Source organism: Clupea harengus, chromosome 6 (genome assembly GCF_900700415.2).
Source record: "Clupea harengus chromosome 6, Ch_v2.0.2, whole genome shotgun sequence".
NCBI classification, from domain to species: Eukaryota; Metazoa; Chordata; class Actinopteri; order Clupeiformes; family Clupeidae; genus Clupea; species Clupea harengus.
The window spans coordinates 23,837,330-23,853,033 of NC_045157.1; the positions used below are offsets into that span (position 1 = coordinate 23,837,330).

Below are 15,704 nucleotides of genomic sequence, written 5' to 3' on the forward strand. Positions count from 1 at the left end.
ACACAGCTATGGGAAGAACAATCAAGCACCAGGAAGGTGTGGGATGAGTCTGCTCATGTTTCTGAGGCGTGTGTCTGTGTGTCTCTGTCTGTGTGTGTGTGTGTGTGTGTGTGTGTGTGTGTGTGTGTGTGTGTGTGTGTGTGTGTGTGTGTGTGTGTGTGTGTCTCTGTTTGTGTCTGTGTGTGTGTGTGTGTGTATGTGTGTGTGTGTGTCTGTGTGAGTCTGTGTGTGTGTGTCTCTGTGTTTGGGTGTGTGTGTGTCTGTGTGTGTGTGTGTGTGTGTGTGTGTGTGTGTGTGTGTGTTTGTGTGTGTGTGTGTGTTGTGTGTGTGTTTGTGCATCTTAAAGTATTGTTAATTCACTATGCATGTGGCTTGATTTGGTGCTTTTAAGTTGAGCAAGACAGAAACAAATCTGAGTGCACATGCTTATGGGTGTGTGTTAGCCTATGTGTTTAGTACATGGCCTTTCACAGGAAACGATGGTACGACTCGATCCCTTCGCATCTATTTATAGTTGCGTGTTGGGCTGGAATCGTCGTATATCTGAAGGCTGAGGAGTTCCAGCTATTAATTCTGATAATATGTTCAACCCTGGGAATGGGCTAGAACAGAGCCCCCAAGACCATGACTCGGCGACCTTTACAGAGCACAGTAAACAAAAAAGAGGTGTATTCCCATTAATTGAAGCGCGTCCGTTGGCGGTATATTTCACCTTGCCGCTGCTATTTACTCTGCACAGAGACCCCCTTAAAACAGCCCCGGCAAGTCAAACATGCCCTTTTCTCCGCCGATCAACACATAATGTGACTGGCCATGCCTTCCTCTACAAAGCACCATGAAGTGGGATGATTAAAACATATCACACCGGAGATGGAGATTATTAAATTCATGCCTAGCCGTGGCTAGTCTCCGTCAAGCTGTGGGCCCTGACAGATAAACAGCCGGGCCAATACACACAGGCGTTTGTGTTGTGTGTGTTAGTGTGTATTTGTGTGTGTGGGAGTCAACTGAGGACTAAAGAGGCAGACAGAACACTCCTTTTAAAGGGAGAACAACAGCACACAGATGCTGTTAAAATATGTAATTTAGTAGAGAAAGGGCATAAAACGAAATCTTGCGTGGCTGTTAGCATGCAGTGAGCCCGCTGTGGCATCAGTGCCCTGACACTGCCTTTGTCTGATCCTTTGAGAGGGAGAGATGCAAGTCTGATTTTACCTCCCATAACCAGTGCATAGCCGCTACATGTTAGCCTAGCTTTACCACCACGCTTACTGAGTGCACATTTATGGGACATGCTAATGTGTCCTTTTGCTTATATGGAGGGTCCTAGGTCACTGTTAATGAGGGGTGTTTATGTTAGGGGAGTGAGAGCATAGGAGTGTGTGAAACGTCATGACTGTATCAGTGTGAGACTGGTGATCGCGCCTCATCGGGCAACCCCTGACCCCTTACCTGGCGTGCCCCCGCTTCTCCTCCCATGCCAGGAGGGTGGGGGGAATCCACCCCCCAACGCATCACCAGTCCACCGTGTCTGTCTGATTAAAATATCTCCTTGCTTGTCAGCATGCTGGCAAGTTATAATTTTCAGCCATTTACTCCGTGTAGTCTGAGGAGTATATATGAACCTTCAGGGGGGGAGAAACAACGGGGCTTGTAGGGGGATTTAATTTCCACAATGCGGTGGCAGTAATGTGCTCTGCCAGTCTTAATGCCAGCGACGCACCCACTCACCATCTCCACTTGTCATAACAGTCAGGGGGTGTGGGGGTGGGGGCAAGCTCACCACCCCTCGCTTCCCTTCTCCCACACATCCGCGCAAACACACACACACACACATACTCTTGCCCACACACACACACACACACACACACACACACACACACACACACACACACACACACACACATAGAAACGCAGACACACACACACCCTATATGGACTCTTTTTAACAAAAAGTAACAAAAGGTTTTTTTTTATGGGACTGATGGCTGGAAATGAGAGCGAGACATTTCGCGACTCGCAAGCGGAAAGTGTAATTTGCTTGTCAATACAGGAGTGGGTTTGGGGGGGTGGGTGGGGGGTGGGGGGGGCATGGCAGAGCCTCCTCTATGACGTCCCCCGCCGCTGTCAGCAGGCACTCCGGCTTGCATGGTAATTTCACTCAATGCTTCCCTGACAGATTGCTCCCCGTCTGCAACTCACTGGAGAGCGGCTGCTTAAACTATTGCGCGGACCGACTGCCTTTCTTCATTAGACTTCGTTCACAAGGCCGGGATGAGCAGCAGAAGAGCCCGTAACAATGGCCGTGTCCCAAACTGTCCCCCGTCCTTATTAGAACTGACACCTCTCACCCCGCCTCGGAAATTGTACCCGGGCTAGTGAGTGGGCGAAGAGTCGAGCGACCGGTCCAGCTAAAAAGAATTATACTAATTCTACAAAAGAATTCTATTCATTGCCCCCCACCCCCTGTTTGGATTGGCACTTAATTTGTTGGTGCACAAGATCACATTGCATCAATTGCTCAGTGGAAAACAATTTCCTCAGAGGCGTAGGCTACTGCGCTTGATATATTGTTTGCCTCTTTTTTTTTTTTGCCAGGGGTTACAAACAAATCAGAAGTGAGCACTGAGAGAGGTCTGTTTTTTATCATTGGAAGCAGACTTTTGGGTTTAAGCTGTTTTAGAGTAAGCATCATTGGATAAAGCTGAACATCTGTGTTCTGCGCGTAGTGGAGTGGAGATGGGGGCAAACACAAATAGGACTTACAGGCTGCCTGCTCCCTCCCGGCCCACCCTCTCTGCCCTATCTCATTCCACATTCTGTATTCCATTTCGCTTTACTTTCTCTCCTCTGTCCTACAACCTAACTAGATACCTAGATACATTTTCTCTCTTTCTCTCTTTTTTTTACTTTACTTTTTTTTGTACTTTCTCTTTCATCCTTCCATTTCTCTCCCTAAATGCTAAACCCTTGAATGGAGGCTCTCTCTCTCCTCTGATGTTACTGTTCTTCACCTTCAGGCCTTAATGGCATGGGGGAGCTGGGAAGCTTGGATGGATAGTGCCCTGAACAGAGGGACAGGTGGACAGATGGACAGATGCTCTGATAAACGAAGGCAGGGACTCAGAATGGGGTCCCCGGCCGTTTGAGCCGAGTCGAAACGTTCCATCGGCCGAGTCAGCAGCCGCTCATCAATGAGCTCCCTGGGCCTTGGTGGGAGGCTGGGCAGCACCGAGCCTATTCAGCTGGGTCCTTAACAAGGCTGCCCCGCCGCCTGCCTGCAGATGTTACACTGAACTCAACAGAGCACACAGCACACAGAGGCCAACCTGAGAAAGGCTGTGCAAGGTGCAGAAAGTGTGAAGAAGAGAAGGAGACAGAATGTGAAAAGAGAGAGAGAGAGAGAGAGAGAGAGAGAGAGAGAGAGAGAGAGAGAGAGAGAGAGAGAGACTCAAGCAGGGAGGGGGTGGATGAGAGAAGGGCGGAGGGGGGAGGGAGGGAAAGCGAGAGAGAAAGAGAGAGGGAGCAGGTTGGGCGCCAGCAGATGAAACAGATGTTGGGCCATACTGGAAAGCATCGGCGCAGTGCACCAGGATGCAGCCTCCCCTCCCGACATCTGGCCTGGCCTGGGTCAGCCTGCGCGCCCAGGGCAATGAGCCCGGACAAGCCGCGTGGCAAACAGGGGTTGGCGCTGTGCTGCCAGCTAAACACCCGCGGGGCAACGTGGCCCTGCTCATGCCAGCTATCTGGCTCTGCTAATGCAGAGGTGACTGTCAGGGCGAGCGTGTGTGTGTCTGTGTGTGTGTGTGTCTGTGTGCGTGTGTGTGTGACCCATATTTTTGTCTCCTTCAAAGCAACAGAACAGGCGTCTGGAAAAAGAAGAGCAGTACATATGTTTCACACATATGCTTCCTACACCTTACTTGTTTAGAGGGCCATATTTTTGTGTTTTCATTGGGCTTGAGTGAGATGGTCCTGGGGCTACAGTTGCGCAGAGACTGAACTAAAGACAGAGGGGGGTAATGCAGCATTATGGCTGCAAGGGCAGCGGCTGTTTAAATCTGCCACAGTGTTTCACAGCATCTGTCACACAGCAATCTGTCCAGCTCTGGAAGAACTAACAAGACTTTGAGTTTTATTCTACAAATTGCACTGTTTTTTTCCACACACCCTTAGGCCCCGATATTTCTCAATATAGCCATTTTAAGTTAACAGCCTCTAGTACTGTCGATGTTTTCTGTATTCACATGAAACATATGGCTCTTAATTTGCGCCATATCATTTCAGGTTCACCGTACTTCTAGAATAGATCAAAGCTAACTATTCCTTAATGGCCCTGGAAAGCGAGTTTTAAAAGTGTGCTGAGGTGTCCCACAGCATCATCTGAGCGTGTAATATCAGGATAATGTTGTTGCAGGCAGAAAAGCAAGCCTTTCGTTTAACCTGGCTGGCCTCAGGAGGGCTCGCTTTTAATTAGCAAAGGCTAACAGACTGACCTTGGGCCAGCACCGCATATTTGGAATCCACACATTCGTAGATGGCTTTAGCTCTTATGGGAGGGAAAGAGAGAGGGAGAGAGAGAGAGCAAAGGGATATGGAGAAAGGTGTGTGTGTGTGTGTGGATGAGTGTGTGAGGCTCTGTGTGTGTGTTGTCATGGAGGCAGCGAACACACAGTAGACGCAAGCGGATTGAGAAGCCACATTTCCCCTGCCCCTCTCTCTAACTAAGCTGTATTGCGGCGAGTCATTTAATGCTCAAGTGGACAAAGGTATTAGCTCAGTCAGTGGTCTGGAGCAGACTGTTTCTCTGTGGCCCTGCCTGCTGTCTCCTTCTCCCTCTCTCTCTCTCTCTCTCTCTCTCTCTCTCTCTCTCTCTCTCCCTCTCTCTCTCCCTCTCCCTGTCTCTCTCTCTCTCCCTCTCTCTCTTTCTCCCTATACGTATCTGCCGGCTCCAGAGCCCCAATGACTCGCTGTTTCCTACCACTCAGCAGCTTTTCTGCTAGAAGTAATGGCTCTCAGTCGTAGGTAATATGTGTTTGCACTCCCCTCTGTGTGTGTGTGTGTGTGCGTGTCTGGGTGTATGTGTGCCCGAGTGTGTGTTTGTGTGCGCGAATGTGTGTGTGTTTCCAGAGGGTGGTCAGAGATAGACTTGAGTGTCTCTGTGCACTGTATTGCCTTGTCTTTGTTGACTGCTTGTCTTTTGTTCAGCCCTCGGTAGGATTATAGAAATAGCCGCCTCCCTGAGGGAAAGAAAGAGGTCACATAAAGAAGAAAAAACACAGTGTACAAGAAAAGAAAAGGGAAACATTTCTCTGCTTCTGACTCTTATACACCCTCATGAGGAAACCATCAACCAGACAGATGTGTTAAACGCACTTTCGAATCTTTGTAAAACTGTCTATTTTGTTTTGCGCTGCAGACAAAAAAGCTGTGAAAACACCTCACTGTCATTTTCTGTTATGTTACCTTTATGTGTAGGGCACCTCTGTGAATATCACCTCTGCCCTGTTAGGTGAAGCATGCTAATTGCCTGAATGATAAAGATTGTACACTGTCTGCTGATGAAAACAGAGAGAGAGAGAGAGAAAGAGAGGGAGTGAGAGAGAGGTGGGGGTTTTCCACTCAGGAGTCGACCCCTTGCACAGTTTTGTGGACTCGGGGCAGAGAGCCAGAGCGCTGCGACTCCCGGTCCCTGTTTAGCCATTGACTTTCAGCGTGACCCTCATTACCGGCGCAACCTTCTGCCGCGCGGCCGCCGCCCTGCAAGATGGCGCGGGCGGAGAGGGAGAGCGGCTGGCCCGCCGAGAGAGGCCTGGGTGAGGCGGGCAGATGTCCTTCAGTCAGGGACTGGAACATGTGTCTAGCCCCGGGACAGCATCCGTCAGGGCAGCCAGGGCTTGTCTTCAGTCCCTCCTGCCCCCCCCCCCCCTCACTCCAGTCTGCTCTCCTCTCTGCCCTCCTCCTCCTCTTCGTCTTTCTTTTCCTCCACTGCTCTGCATCCATCTCTTTTTCCCCCTCTTTGCCCCCCCCCCTGCTCTTTTCCTTGTTTTATCTGGTTGCATTTCTCCACTCTCGTCCTCACATCCTGCAGCAGACTACATCAGTAATGTGTCAAAGCCAAGGCAGCAGTGACAACAGGGTTAGCACAGTGTTAAGTGCAGAGTGGCCTCCTCTTCCTCTGTGCGTGTCACACCTCTGCTTCCTGCCCTCCTGATTGTATTTGTTTGTTCAGTTCCTGGGGCGGCCCGCGCAGCGCGGGGGTAACTCTACCCCTCGGTCCGTGGCTCTGACCCGTTAATCAGTCCTCACAAAAGGCCGTCTCACTGGCTCTAATTTGAACTAAAACCCAATTAGGTCCCTTTTCCGGAACAATAAAGTTCTTCCCACACAAGGTCAGGGTCTGTGCCCATCTAGAGCGTTTTTTAACTAACATCTGTCCAGCAGACTCGCCTCCTGCTTCTGAAAACACAACACCCCATGTAGCCTACAGACACATTCAGACTTAAACTACATCCTGCCCTTCCCCTTATAAAGACTATAACACAGTAATAAACACCCCCCTTTCTCTCCACTGTCCTGACTTTGATTATTTGGATTGATAGAGAGGAGAGAAAAAAAACCAGTGATTTTTCTTTTGTCTTTTTTTTTTTCGGCCCGCTTTTGCTCTTTGAAGACAAAGGGTGTCTGTTTGCAAGGCGGTGTCTCCTGGTATCACTGTGGGAACCCAATCAGTCTGTCATTTCCGTAGCTGATGTTCTGTTGTTTGCCCCGGCTCCCCTGGAACAAAAACCCTTTTGTGTGGTAGCAGTGGGCAAGCGATAAAGTTTTGCCCAGGACAGGAGGACGTGTTTGCATATCCACGCATGTGCCACGGCCACAAAGGAATAGAGCACTGTCTGCCACAAGTGGAGGTAACATGCAGAGATAGTTTCATACACGGTGCACTGGAAATGCACTCAGGAAAAAAGCCATTTTCTTGATCTGCAATCCTTGCATTGTATTGCACTCCATTCCGAAGCAGTTTCCCTCCCTCTATTAAATATTGCCTCTAATGTTGAAATGGCAGTTAGGACTCAAATTTATGTGGCACTTACTCAGGAGAGGTCACGAAGGGCACAGGCTGTTTTGTTCGACCCCTGCTACTTAATGCAGGAGACAAAAGCCTATTTAACCATTTACCTGCTCGCCAATCAATACTAGCCCAAGGCTGACAGCAGCATGTTCCGTCTGGCCTTGCAGCTCATCGTCTCACATGGAAGCAGAGAACAAAGCCCAATAATTCTCGGCCATCGCTAATAATACAGCATCTGAAATGGGTTATCATTTGCAGGCTTAATGCAATAACACCCTCTGCCATTTTTATGAGCTCTGACCTGTGGTGGATCATTTCGTTGATGAAATGTTAGTTATGTCTGTCTGTGACAACACAAAATGTGCAGACATGTATGCATCCTCTTACATACACACGCTCACACACACACACACACACACACACACATACACACACACACACACACACACACACACACACGCACAAAAACTAATCATGTTGAGGACCTCCCTTTTCCTGTGGCTACTAATGATTGACATTTTGTGCCTGGCCAGTCATTTAAACCATATGCTGACTGCATGTGACCGCAGCGCTGCATCACCAGAGCCAGGCAAAAGCCGCTGACTCCCAGCCAATGAAAATAAGCATTGGGGATGGTGATTTCTCCTCTTCTTTAAAAAAAAAGAAAGAAATGGACCTTAAATGTATGCCTTTTAATAATGCACATGATTGATACCCCAAGATCGGCGCACAATAATGGGGGGACCTAGCTAGGTGTCTCTGTGGTGACTTATTGGCCTAGAAAAGCGGCAGCAGCCTCGGCAGCGGGCGAGCGGTAGGAAATCAGATATGAGAACAGGCTGGAGCTGAAGAAAGTCTGAAAACTTTACTGATGAGAGGAAAAAGCCCTCTCCAAGTCTCTTGTATAAAAGCCATCACTGTGTGGGTTTTTTTTTTTTCTTTCTGCTGTCTCTCTGGATTCAGAGCTTTTGATATACAGTTAAGACCTTTGATGGAGCGGCTGTGCCAGGAGGAAAAGAGAGAGAGAGAGAGAGAGAGAGAGAGAGGACAGAGAGAAGGAAGGGAAAAAGAAAAGAGAGGAGGGGTGGGGTTTGAAAAGAGAGAGAGCAAGGAAGGAAAGAGAGAGAGGGAGGGATGGAGAGGAGGGAAAAAAGCAGCTTTGAATGGTGGTTGGCTTTGGATGTTAACGCCTTGTGGGTTTTCTCTCCGCTCCTCGCAGCAACTGTACGCCGCCCAGCTGGCCAGCATGCAGGTCTCTCCCGGAGCCAAGATGCCACCGATGCCCCAGCCCCCAAACTCTGGCGGGCCCATCTCCCCCACGGGCCTCAAGAACGACAAGAGGTCCTCCAGCCCCGTCACTCAAGTCAAGGTATGCCTCCTGTTCCCCAGCCACTCGAGTGGTGCTTGACCCAGATCCAGCGGGCCATGTCGGTTCACTAAATCAGGCGAGCCGGCTCAGTGCCGCTCAGTGCTGCTCTGCCATCCTGCCCTCCACTGTTGGGAGGCTATCAATCTGCTTCACTTTTATAGGCCTCTCACTCTCCCTGTTTCTTTCCCTCTCCCTCGGTCTCTCCCTCTCTTTCTTCCTCTTTCTCTTCTGCCTGTCTCTCTATCTTTCTCTCTTTTTCTCGGTCTCTCTGTGTCTCTTTCTCTGTTTCGCTCCCTCTCGACCAGAACTCTGTGGACAGGGTTGCTATGGCTATGGTTGCTCGCAGACGGCAATTTCTGGAACACATGGTGTCCGATCACAAAGAACAACAGATCTTTTTTTTTGTTGTTTATTCACCCTTTCTTGCTGAGCAAAAACATTACATCACATGAGAGCCCTCCCCACACAGACACACACACACACACACACACACACACACACACACACACACACACACACACACACACAATGCTGACGCAAAAAAAGTTGCGATGACTCTTTCTGGTTGTCTGGAAATGAAGATGAACAACAGGACTTCTCAGCGGCTGGATGGCGGGGCTCAACACGTCTTCAGCTGAGAGCAGAGGGCAAATACATCATCTTTTCCCCCCTCCTCCCCCTTCCTTCTTCCTTTTTCCTCTTTCATTGAGCGGCCTTAATCCAAAACATGTGCGCATTTGGAAAAGTTTGGTTTTAATATCACTAAAACGAGGGGATGTAAATCATGTCGGTGAGCAGAGCGGTGGCGGTGCAGCGTGGGCTTGTATCCTCTTCAAGGCGCCGAACTCCACGGACGGAGCAGAGAGGAGCCGGAGCCCATCCCGATATCCATCCCCCATCGCGCCGCTCTGCAGTCTCAGTCTGTCCCATCCACCTCAGCTCTGGATGGTGGTAGGATTTGTGCTAATTAATTTCAGCCTGAAGAGCAAAACAATAACACTGACATGAATTATCTCAAAGCAGCTCTTCAAGCGATGTCAAAAAGCGTTGGGCTTGGATAGTGGGTGGTGTGTGTGTATGTGTGTGTGTGTTAGAGCTTTATCTCCTATTCAGATTATGAGCCAGTTATGCAAGATAAGCGCTAAGTGGCTGAGATCACATGGTATTAAGAATTCAACAAAGATGCTTGAGTGGCGTTGGATCCATATGCAGATATCGTTCGCTTAATTAGATTAGTAGTGTGTTTGGTTTGTCTACTTTTAGCTTAATTGAATGACAAACTGTTATTGGCAGTGCAGTATGAAGACCTTGAGGCAGGCGCATGTGCGCAGTGCCATCTGTTTGGACAAATAAGCACTCAGGCTCCGAATGAGCCTCAGTGAAAAGACATTTTCCTGTAAACAACCATGAGCCATGCTCCGTGCGAATGTGTGTGTGTGTGTGTGTGTGTGTGTGTGTGTGTGTGTGCCCACATGCACATGTCAGGGTATTTATGTGTGCATATGTTTGTGTCAGTGACACAGTTAGTCTTACATTAGAAAGTGGATGCTGCATGAAAGTTCCCCATTCGTTTCACAGGATTCTGACATTTACTGGTTTGCACTCTTCTCTTCATGCAGCCATGTAGATGAGGTCAAACCTCATCAGTCCATGCTGATATTTCCATTATTAACTAGATGGCAAATATCATCTGACTTAGTCACAATTCAATCAGGTGTTCATTATATGCTATGAATACACAAAGCGAGAACACCTTGAAATACTGCTGCATCAAATATGAAAGCTTTTTATTCATCTCATAAATGTATACTGCGAGTGTCTGTGAAAGAGGAAATTATTCATATTTCAGTCAGGGCTTTATTCAGAGTGCAAAGAGAGGGAGGGAGAGAAAGAAATGGAAAAAGAGAGCCCTAGCCTTAGCCTAGCCAACAGTTTGAGGAGATAAAGACATGCTGAGTGTCACAACGTGCTTTCATTAATCAGAACAAAAGAGTGCTCTGGCTGTCTGGGCGTACGCGCCCCTCCACCACATGCCCTGCAGGTGAATGAGAAACCCCTGCTCGGTTAGGGGATGAGTAATTAGCCTTCTTGTCGCTAATCACTGACTAGCACAGCCATGTCTCTAATGTCTCTCTCTCTCTCTCTCTCTTTCTCTCTCTCTCTCTCTCTCTCTCTTTCTCTCTCTCTGTCTCTCTCTCTCTCTCTCTCTCTGACCACCTTTCTTGTCTGATGTGTCTTGTATTTCTCTCTGGACACACAGGAGGAGGGCAGCCAGCCGCTTAACCTGTCTGCCCGACCCAAGACGGCAGACTCCATCAAGTCCCCCACGTCCCCCACACACAGCTTCTTCCCCGGCAGCAAGAGCAGCCCCAACAGCATGTCCAAGGGTGGTATCCCCAGTCCCCTCGCAGGCCTGGGCCGTGGTTCGTCCCTGGGTAAGAACCTCCGCCAGTGTGCCTGAGTTATGTCTTTACAGCGAGTAAATCGCAAGATTGATCTATTCAATTCTGGTGCTTGTTAGTTGTTCAGTCAGTTGAAGAATGTGAACAAGTTTGTGGAAAGCATCCATTCAATTGTGTTTATTCTGTCATTTCTTCTGCACACCTATTTTTTTCGTTCAAAGAAGGAATTTTAATTCTAGGTTAAGTTTCTGTCAGTGTGATGCTTTGTATAGTGCAGTGGTCCTTCTGTGTTGAACAAAAGCTGAAGGCCTTCAAGTCCATAGTTCACAGAATCATTGACACACGGCTAGAACTTTTTTGATCTCCGCGAAAGTGCTTTAGCGCCGCACCGCGCCATGCTGTTGGCTGCGGCGGATGCCTCAGCTGATCATTTGTTTTAAAAGCTCTCACACTTCATCTGCCTCGTTTGACGCCCTTTCAATCAGGCCTGTGTGCCACTGTAACTGTTATTAAATGTTCTCTTTCATTAAGCCCTCTGTCTGGAGTGGAGCAGCGCTCATTTCCCCTCTCTGGCTGAAGTGGGGCTTTGAACCCGGGCCTGTTTGTTTTTGTTCTATTTCCACTTTTTTAACTGCTAGCCTCACCTCACTTTTATCTTTTTAATTATACTGAGAGGGAGTGCGACTCCAGCTTGAGATTGCTGCCTTATTTTTTCCGAGGGAGACGCCACACATGTTGTTTGCCGCACAGACGGAAATGCACATGCCCCCAGTCGGCGTGGAAACACACGCACACAACAGTTGGCGTGGAAACACACGCACACAACAGTGTGTTGTAAGACCTCCCATTGAGGTTGTTTTTTTATCACAGGAGTGTGCCACTTGCGGCCTCCTGGCTTTTTTTTTTTGTGCTTGCTTTTGTATGTGTGGGGGGGTGGGTGGGTTGATGTGTGTCTGCAGGGGTGTGTGTTGACGGATTGTTGCCCTCGCCCGCAGACATCCTGTCCAGCCTGAACTCCACAGCACTGTTCGGAGACCAAGACTCAGTGATGAAGGCCATTCAAGAGGCGAGGAAGATGAGGGAGGCGATCCAGAGAGAGCAGCTCCAGCACCATCAGCAAGGCATGGAGGCCAAGCTGTCAGCCCTCACCAGCATGGGCCTCAATAACTGCCGATCTGACAAGGCAAGTGCCCCTTTCTCTCTCACACACACACACACACACAGACTTACTCCCTTATTCTATCTCTCTGAATGTCTTTTTCAGACTAAATCTCTCTTTCTGTTTGGCCTATTCCTATCTCTCTCTCTCTCTCTCTCTGTCTTTCACTTACTGACTTATGCTGTCTTACTTATGTGTTTTTTGTGCACTTGGTTCTGTCCTTACAACTGCCACTTACCCCCTCCCTCTACGCCAGTTCCAATACTATTCTGTTCTTCAGAACGTCTGTCAATCAGGCAAAGACATTTGTGCCATACTGGCTCTTCACCTCATTTTGACACCTTTCATTCAAGCAGCCCTCACTCTCAATTACCATGCTGATTCGCCACTTACTGTATTTTCACAATTGTCACATTGTCCTCACCCAGCTCACTGCCACTTTCCTTAATTTCCTGAGTGGCACAAAGAGAAAACCACGGCTAGTAAAGTGGCTCTCTTCAATTTAGTCCATTTTGAAATAAGAAAAAAAAAATGTAACACCAATTTTTGGCCTTTGAAGCGTATCCAGAGTACTGATTCTGATTGGCGTTGGCGTGGCAGCCGTGAAGAAGGTTGGGGATGGTAGGGGTGGCAGGACTGGAGGGACAGGGAGGTGGGGGGTGCTGGGCGAAAGCGGAGCACGGAGCGCCGGGCGAAAGGGCCGTGGCGATCCGGGGGCTGCCCTGCGCGGGGCTCAAACTGTGCGGTCTCTGCCCAATTAAAGCTGACACGTGGCCCTCTGCAGCCGCCGGTGTGGGACAGGCCCGCTTTGTACCGGCAGCACACAGGCTCCCAGGGATTCCCTTTAAAAATATCTTCAATCGATGAGTCAATCAAGGAGCGTGCAAAAAAAAAAAAAAAAAATGAAAAATAAATAAAATCGCCAGCTCCCATCTGATTGATGCCATATTGCCAGTTGGCAAACATAGGCAGGCAGGAGCCGGGAGCTTTGACTCATTAATATTTCAGCACCTGATACTTTCAACCAGCATCTTCAACTAGGTCAATGTATATATAAAAAAATAAACGAATATCTATGTCTATCTTCTTTTTTTAAATGTAACTGGAGGAAGCAGAGGCGCTTGAGAGATCTGTGTCTGTGTGGGTGGCACCCTGCTCAACAGGCTCTGCTCTGTGTTGTGGCTTGTCTCAGGCACTGGGTTAGACACCCGAATTAACTGTAAAATTAGCACTGCCTTTCCTCCCCAATCCAAACAATGGAGGCTTTTGGGCTTATACCCCTAGACACTCATGGGTCTGCCTTTTGTACGTCACAAACAATTAAATACCTCAAGCTCTTTTTTTCTTATGAGTCTGTGGGACAGTAGTTTGAATGCCATTCAGAGAGTTCCTGGAATGTATTTTGGATGTGCGTGTGTGAGTGTGTATGTCTGTTCGCTTAAGCCTCAGGATTAGTAGCTATTCTTCTGGGTCTGTTTTCCCCCCATCCTTCCTTTTGTACCTGTTCCTTGGAGGTGGCTGTGGTATGCAGCGGAGAAGCCATCACCTGTAAACGTTATTCTCACCCCACCTCCCCTCTGGCGACTCACGCACACACAGCGATCGAGGAGGCCTCCCAGACTTCAGGGTGAGCCTGTGGTCATCCAGGCAAGGGGAATATGCCGCTACATGACATGAATGCAGCAGGGCGAACAATAGCTGAAAAGGAGTGATCTCAACAGGCGGTACACACCTACACGGGCATTGTTCTTAACAGCCGGAGCTTAGCGTTTTTTTTTCTTTCTCCTGCCTTTCTTTTGTCCGGCTCCCGTTTTTGTCTGCGAGCAATTGTGAGGGCCCCGGCGCTTTCAAACCGCTGTTTGAGCACTCAGCTCAGGTGAGCTTTATGTGTGTTTTCCCCAAAGTGGGGAAAGATTGCCTGCCACACTACCCATCACTCCTCACCTCTCTGTCCCAGCACCCTGAGAGGGGAAGAAGAGGGAGAGCAGTCAGGGCAGCAGTTAAGTGTGTATGCATTTTTGTTGTGTGTGTGTGAGTGAGTGAGTGAGTGAGTGAGTGAGTGAGTGAGTGAGTGTGTGTGTGTGTGTGTGTGTTTCTGACAAAAACTTAAGAAGGTGGTTCTGGGAAGACTAAAGGCAGCACAAGATCCTGGCTCTGACAGGGCAGGAGGAGGAACAACAAATAATAATTAGGGAGCACTATCAGTTCTGAAATATGCCTGGTATGTTTGGGTTATCGGGTTGCCATAGGCTACCGCACACACATCTAAAAGACTCCCATTCTTTTTTTGAAGTCAATCAACCATCATTCGCACAGACTCTTTTCTTGATTCACGGCCATTCCCATTTCCGAGCAGAGCATCATGTGATCTCTGTGGAAAAATACAACAAGAAAAGGGAGTGGGGCCACTGCTTCATATTTAGAATTCCATTGTTTGCCCCACAAGAATACCTGAAAACAGGTGTTCATAAATTCACACTTGACTTCTGCAGTTGTGAAAACCAGTACTGCTTTGAATAATAACTTTTTCCCTCCACCAAATTGAATTCCAGTTTTTTTTTTTTTTTATGTTATTTTCCAGAGCAAAGCTATTTGTCATTTACTTCCTCTCACCTGAAAGACAGGAACCAGAATTCTCCACTGCCATTCTCCATCTGAAGGTCTCTTGTGCCCAGCACACGCTTTATTTGTCACTGTGAGAAATACTACCCCTGTGCAATGGTAAAGAATAGGGTGCTGTATTTCAGGGCCAGCATGAAGCCGAGTGTCAGGGCTGGCCCGCGTCAATGCAAAGCGACAATCCAGAGGGGTCTAAATGTTCCAGATAAAAGCTTTCACTTCGGTCAGTTTCCGAATATTAATATTTCAGCGCGGCTCCTCACCTGACATAAATACAGTGCGCTCTTTAATAGCCCGCTCCCCGTCGGCTGTTTGGAAGTTTATCATAGTGAAAGCGTGTGCAGAGATTGTGGAAAGGTAACATAAATGGGATTAAGGAGAGGTTAAAATCATCTACTGGGGCTGTAGCGGGGGATATTAAATATTGATTTATCCCCGTGTAACGACCGCACAGCAGAGTGAGGCTAAGTGCTGCTTACAGATGGATCAATTCATCTTTTAATACAAAGTGTGTCCGAGGAGCACAATGGAGTGACCTGCATCTCTTCCTTCCTTCCTTCCTTCCTTCCTTCCTGTCTCTCCTTTCCCTCTCTCCAGAGTGTTGTCCCTGTCACCATATATTTGTTTTTTCTTTTTGTTCGTCTCTCTCACTTTTACTCTCCTTCTCGGTCTCTCTCTGGCCAACTCTCTCTCCTTCTCTCTCTCTCTTTCTTTCTCTCTCTCGCACTCCCTTTTACTCCCTCCCTCACAGTTTACTATTTCACTCACTCGTGGCCACTCTTGGTGCCCTGCTTCTTTACTTCTCTCCCACTGTCCCCTCTCTCTCTCTCCCTCTCTCTCTCTCTCTGTTTCTCTTCCCTCTGAGGGGAAAGGAAGGTTGCATTTGGTTCTCCTGTCCTCAAGGTGCACATGTAAAATATTCATGCTTTTTTTTAAGCCCGTTTCCATGCTTGTAATTTTTTTTATTTGTCCATTTTTTACTTTGTCCCATCGGTGAAAGAAAAGCTTTTACAACCCTTTCACAATTTACTTTTTTTGAAATATTTACAAAAAGTATTATTGTCTGTGGTGGGCAATTACTTT

General features: G+C 48.2%; 1 protein-coding gene across 7 annotated transcripts in view; it reads left to right on the forward strand.

Annotated features, from left to right (window-relative positions):
* sox6 (SRY-box transcription factor 6) overlaps positions 1 to 15,704 on the forward strand; it is a 163,866-nt gene that overhangs the window by 124,613 nt on the left and 23,549 nt on the right. For all 7 annotated transcript variants that reach the window (XM_031569509.2, XM_042708090.1, XM_012814927.3 and 4 more), the window contains 3 exons: positions 8,292 to 8,441; positions 10,702 to 10,876; positions 11,839 to 12,026. In XM_031569509.2, the coding sequence (XP_031425369.1) occupies positions 8,292 to 8,441; positions 10,702 to 10,876; positions 11,839 to 12,026 (513 nt within the window). The remainder of the gene's footprint in view (positions 1 to 8,291; positions 8,442 to 10,701; positions 10,877 to 11,838; positions 12,027 to 15,704) is intronic.